Source organism: Plodia interpunctella, chromosome 1 (assembly GCF_027563975.2).
Source record: "Plodia interpunctella isolate USDA-ARS_2022_Savannah chromosome 1, ilPloInte3.2, whole genome shotgun sequence".
Lineage (NCBI taxonomy): Eukaryota > Metazoa > Arthropoda > Insecta > Lepidoptera > Pyralidae > Plodia > Plodia interpunctella.
The window spans coordinates 1,636,493-1,642,991 of NC_071294.1; the positions used below are offsets into that span (position 1 = coordinate 1,636,493).

The 6,499-nt window shown below is 33.7% G+C and overlaps 1 protein-coding gene and 1 non-coding gene across 2 annotated transcripts in view; one reads left to right on the forward strand and one right to left on the reverse strand.

Moving 5' to 3' along the window:
- ush (u-shaped) overlaps window positions 1-3,157 on the reverse strand; it is a 181,032-nt gene extending 177,875 nt beyond the window's left edge. Inside the window, exon 1 of the mRNA XM_053751539.2 lies at window positions 2,856-3,157. Within this exon, the coding sequence (XP_053607514.1) occupies window positions 2,856-2,895 (40 nt within the window). The 5' untranslated portion in view covers window positions 2,896-3,157. The remainder of the gene's footprint in view (window positions 1-2,855) is intronic.
- Window positions 3,158-5,738: 2,581 nt separating this feature from the next.
- LOC128674257 (U5 spliceosomal RNA) lies at window positions 5,739-5,854 on the forward strand. Its single transcript, XR_008405155.1, has one exon. It is a non-coding gene; the product is annotated as a U5 spliceosomal RNA (small nuclear RNA).
- Window positions 5,855-6,499: the final 645 nt, after the last annotated feature.

Below are 6,499 nucleotides of genomic sequence, written 5' to 3' on the forward strand. Positions count from 1 at the left end.
GTACCGTGTAATTATATGAGGCCTAAATTTTTACAGCATCACCAGAAATAAAGTAAATTTACGTCAACCTACCACAAGATCATCGTATCACAATCCTGAGTTAATTGTCCAGTTATTTCAATAACAATTAACGTTAAACTGTCGTTGATAACAGTACAACGTTACGTTATCTCCCGCAGTTGATAAATAAACAATCGAAGAATATTAATAGATAGTGGTTTAACGAACCCGGCGCACTTTGATTTGACAAATAAAAATTGTAATTATCTCATACCTTAGTTACAAAATGTTTTTATATGTTACAAGATCCTTGCACACTAGTAGAGTACCTCATCCTTACCCCCATGGCTGAGTGTCGTTGTCATTAAGTGCAATGAAACACAACGAGTTTCTTGGCAATAATAATGGAGTGTTTTGCCATTAACCCCCTCCCCTCCCCGCCCCTTCCCCCTTTCACACAACCGCCACGCTATTGTTTTAATTAACTTTTTTTTTAAGTTAAGAAAAGTTTCGTTTCAGACTATCGTCTAGTTAGGAAGTGGGCTGTAGTCGGTTCGGAAAAAAGGATCTATTCCATATAAAAAATTTTGTTGCTATTGAAATTCAATATTTTATTGGTTTTTGTATTATACCTATAAATATTTTAAGAATGGTTACCACTTACTAGAGTAAGTTCAAAGTTATTTTTACTAAATAAAGTTTTTTTTTTAAATAATTTTTGTTTGCGTTTGACTTTGCCTAAGAAGTTATTAAATCTAATCTAAATAAATAATAATTTAATCTAGCCTAATGAGAAGCGTAGATGAGGTTTAAAGTGCAACACGCAAGCCCTAAAAACGGCTATACACTCTTCCCTAAATTATTATCCACGCGTGGAGGAAATTCCAAATCACGGCAAAGAATTAAGAAAAGAAGCGACTCGAGAAATATTATGTCGACCACAAGTGGTTTATACAATACACATACAAGCAATACTGACCACAAACGACATTTAAACATACGAAGGTAATGTATTTGACTGTGTTTAAGTTCAGATGTCTAAATATAACACATGGAATTCGTAGACGTACTCAGGTAGCTACTAATTCCATGAGATAAACACATACACGAATGGGACGAAATGATACTGACAACAAGAAAATTATTACTATTCATCTTCATTCTACTAATTTTGCACATCTAAATTTAAACATATTACACGCCCTAAATGAAGAGATACTACAACTAAAATGACATTTAAACATGTGACATTTAAACATGTTTAACTTTAGACATCGATAATTATTGTCCTCAAATTTAAACAGATCTAAAATTAACATATAGAATATGCGTTTATGATATAAAACATGAATATAGATAGTATGCTGTGTGAGCGGTGATAATGATAACAAGTTTTATTTAGATAAAACTGGCATATAGTACATACAGACAGATTATGCCACAATTAAATATGGATATTATCAAACACGATAAGCAACAGCGAAACATACATGTGTAAATATATCTGATGAATTTTCTAATATCATTTTAGTAGATATTCCTTTTATCTATGGTAGTGATCGAAAATACATACATATCGTATAATATAATTAGTCTTTCTGCCGGACTGCTACACCAGAGGTCCCGGGTTCGATCACCGTCAGATCAAAGTGGAAAATTACATTATTCAGATTAATCTAATTTTTGGATGTTTATCTGTATCGTTGTGTACTTGTATATTTCAATAACACAAATCACGAGCTTACTCGGCTCACACTCAATCTGTGTAATTTTTCCATATTTATTTATTTATCCATATCTAGCGGTCCCTAACTAGGTACATCGTTACCGTTTTTCGCGATAAAAGGCAGCAAAGGTAGTGCAAATTTCATCGAAATCGAACTAATGTTTGAGTTTATATTCATTACAAACAAAAATATATTTTTTCCTTTTTTTATAATATATTCATATTTATATAGTTATTTATATAGTTGTAAGAATTGACAAATACATTGTAAAGATTCTGTTTAAAAAAATATTTTACCGTAACAGACAGACAGATAAATAGGAAAATTTGATAACGTCTTATGGATTAGAGGTTGTATACGAAATCGTATTGAAGCTAACAGACCCAGGGTGCGTTGCACCAGTCAAATTTAACGTTGACTTTAACCTGCGCAGAAAAACGCAAAGTACGCCATTTAAAGTTAACGCCAAAGTTGGCCGGTGCTACCACCTCCTATAAAGCAACATTTAAATTTGGAATGTTATTTGCATTCGAAACATCAACACAGCTACCGTCAATGAAAAACTTTTTTTCTTGAGAATTTTTCTTTGAAAAGATTTTTTCTGGTTAGGTAACCACACCGCTATATGGTAAAAAGTAAAACGGTAATATAATTAATTTCAGAAGTCGATAATAAATAGTTACAAGAAAAATTGCAAAAGACTTCAACAACCTAAAATAGTTTCTTTCAGAATTAATCGAACAACTTTTTTAATTGATTCAGGAGTGAATAGATTTTCCTTATTACTTTTATCACATGTTTGCTTTGCGTGACATTTGACATAAGTCTGTACTTTCACAAAATCAATTCACATGTCATTTCTTGGACAGATTATGCAGATTTAACAAATTAAATAACGCAAAACAGAAATATTTATTAATGTAAAAATACAATAACACAAACAAAGCATGCAAATCAGAACAAGCCATTATAGAACTAAAACGTAGTGAAACGAAAAAAATAAATTCGTTTTTACATAGGAAAAACATCAACGCGTGTTACTAGAATCTAAAACTTGTATCAACGAAAACAAAATAGTATTATGACAAAAAACCCCAAAAGATGCAAATGCTACAGCTGTAAACTCACGTTTTAGAGGTTTTGGGTTGCTCTGTTTCCTTCGAGACATGACCTAACTATGTTCCACCATGACACAACACTTCACGTCACGATAACTTCAGAGTGGACAGCGACACGTCCGTCGCGCGTCACTGCGTCGAGCGCACTGAGGGCGTAGCGTGGTTAGTAGGAGGCGAGACCGCGAGCCCCGCCTTCTTCGTAGGCCCCCGCGCATCTCGTAGCCTCGTAGGGGTCTCCAAGTCTGAAAGACTCCAAGTGCTGAAGGAAAATCTAGGTATATGCTACGCTGAAATTTTTAATCTGCACTGTCAACAGCGCATCAAGATACCCTGCACGAGCCTCTATGGCGGGTTAATAACGGCAAGTTTGCAATTAATTTGGGTAGATTGATGTGCTGTCTGTAAGAAATATTCTTCAAAAACTTTATTCATTGATTGTGACATGTTAAAAGCTGTACGAAATTTTGTTTGGTTTTTGTATTCGAGAGTTTATAAATTCAATCAGATTATCAGAGTCTCGTTGTCTGTGTTTCGGTAATCAAATCTTGCGAATTGTATTTTGACTACAAGAAAAATTTGCAACCGTATGTCGAAAGATAAAGCAATAAAATATATTAACATTACCTGAGGTACACCTTGGGATTTACACCAATCTAAAACAGAATTTAATAAAGAAAATAGTATCGTTGAGTTAGTATCCCATAACACAAGTCTCGAACTTACTTTGGAGCTAACTCAATCGGTTTAATTTTATCCCTATATATTATTACTAGCTTTTTTTCTCGCGGCTTCGCCTGCGTAAATTTCCCACGGGAACAGTTATTTTTCCGGAATGAAAGGTACTATATCCTTCTCCACACTTCAAACTATATGTATGCAAAATTTCAAGAAGATTGGTTGAGTAGATAGCGTGTGAAGAGGTAACATTACCATTTACGAAGTTTAAAAAACAACTTCATACTTTTCTGGTCACCCATTGTTTTTACACCATTGACGAGTTTATTAGTTTTAAATTTTGACATAAGGTAGCGCCCTCAAATTTATTTATTTTATTATGTTGACTTCATTTTTTAATCCTTGACATATTTTTATTTTATTTTTTATTTAATTTTTAATATACCTAACCTAACATTTGATTATTAATTAACTAGAACTTTTTATGTATTTTTAAATAAATAACTTTAAACATTTGCATGCCAATTGTTGGCGCAACACGCTTGTCCGATTTAAAGACATATTTGTCCTATACATGTATATATACCGTGTTTGTGTGCAAATAAATATTTCATTCATTCATTCATTCATACTAAATTATAATTTTAAGGGAGGAATTACAAAGTCATGTGGGGAAAAAATAGACCACACAGACTGCAACACGCGTGTGACAGCACTGGTGTTGCAGGCTCATAGGCCGTGGTGACCACTTACCACCAGATGGGCCAGACGCCATTACGAACTGCTCCACAATATCGCGGGCAAGTTCGCTTACTTACAAAAGTGCAATTTACGGATGCTATTATCAAGTTCAAATTTTATACATCACTTATTAAATATTGTATTTCGTTCGTAATGCTGGCTATACACCGACGAACAGTTTGCGAAAACTTTGGCGGCTTCGGCATACATTGCTGGATTTTTATTGCGGTAAATAAAAGCACTCATACAAATCACGCAATGTATGTTAATCACAGAAAATATCACAAATCAAACACTCACCATCACAAATCAGACACTCACCTCTCTCTCTCTTGGCCTTGTCTCATTTTATTAGCGGCATGGGATTAGTAGGTACTCCGTCGAAGTACTTACTAAATCCATGATTAGAGGTCACGAATTGACAATTATTTTGATATCGTACGTTTGGGATGCCGTGAACACCATTTGAAGCTCAATTGAGAGAGAGTAGCATTCCCTCGAATTTGATAATGCTTCTGTAAATACATATAATGTATACATAATGTATGTAGGTGGTGATACTTTATAAAAACACCCTGTTATTCACAAAAAAGTTAAAACATACTTTAAGCTAAAGCCTCAATGATGAATCGTCATTTTGACACCCGTCGCCGGATTAACCCATAAGAATCATGGAATTAGTAAGTACTGTTGTACGAAGTAAGTACTTATGAAATCCGATAATAAGAACATAGAAATTGTAATGAAGTTACGACGTACGTCAACGCAAATCAGTGTCAGTCTATAATAAAACAACGGAGCTCTAACGTACGGCGTCGTTGCAACGGAGCACGACTGAGCAACAGGAAGACACAACATAAAATTTGTTATGACTATTTAGCTTTAATGAAGTTGAATTCACAGTAAGCATAGTACTGCCATCTTTAGAACTCCTATGAAAATAAATATTCAAAAAATTACTTATATACAGCAAAGATGGTAAAGTAAGTAGTAGCAAGTACATAATTCACATTAAGTTCTGTTGTTCTGCGATAGGTGGCGCTAGAAAGAATACTTGCCGCTATTTTTCATTGGCATAGAACTCGAACAATAAAAGATATAGAATTTATTTGAGTCATAGTTATCGTTCAAAATTCTTATTTATTGCTAAATAATAATGCCTTAAATTAAGGGCTAATAGTAACTTTGAAATAAGAGTCTGTTGATCTGTTCTAATAGAAAACGACAAAGCTAAAATTCTTTGTACCTGTATAGACTAAAAATATTATTTTTAACTTTTTTATTCCATTCTTCTTTTAGTGAATGTAGCAAGCATTTTATCTTACTGCATTTCTTTTTAAATTTTGTTTGGAGTGGGGAATTAAAATCATTTAATGTATCCTCACTAGATGGCGCTCATCAAAACATCAAAAACTTGAAACGCGCTATGGAGATTTTTTCGCGTAGAATGGGGTCTCTCGTCGTATCACAGAATGGTTATCTCTGGTTTCCCTTCAACACGCATAAATCTTTCGCCTTTTACTAAAGATTTCCGTGGAGGGGAACACTCAAATGAGTCTTTAAAATTTTTGACGGCCCCGCTTCGGTGGGGCCATGGAAACTCTAATACAATTTAATATGTACATTGCACAGAGACGTTTATCGCTTACTCTCCAAGCCTAAGCGAATACGTGTTACGTAAATATGATTATCCCAATATCAAACATGGGTTCATTATTGGTTGGATTTAAGGCTCTGACGCTGCGAAGCCCAGGGTCCGCTTAAATGTTAAAAATTTAAAGAATTATCATAGTGAACATTTTGAACTGTTTGTGTTGTACATCAATGATGGTATGATTCTTTGAGATATTAAATTGTTGATTATACGATGTTGACATTTTTACTGTCGATATTTTACATGTTGACATTAAGTACCCGTGTGAATTACATCTATAGGAATGTGACCCATATAGTCGCATTGTACAATATCCCCAGACGATATGGAGAGGTCCTATTCTAGGGCGGAATCATACGACGGTCTTATTTTTGTTTCCTATTATATTGATATCACAATCAAAACTTATTGAAGAGCAATATTTTATTAAAGGGTTATTGCATTCAAAATATCTAAGGGGTAGTAGGTAATTGGTAACTACAGAACTTTGAGTAACTTAGGTATTAATAACTTTTACTTAACTACTTACATATTCTATAACTTTAATTGAAAAAGGTATTGCAGTGATATATATGTTTAATTAA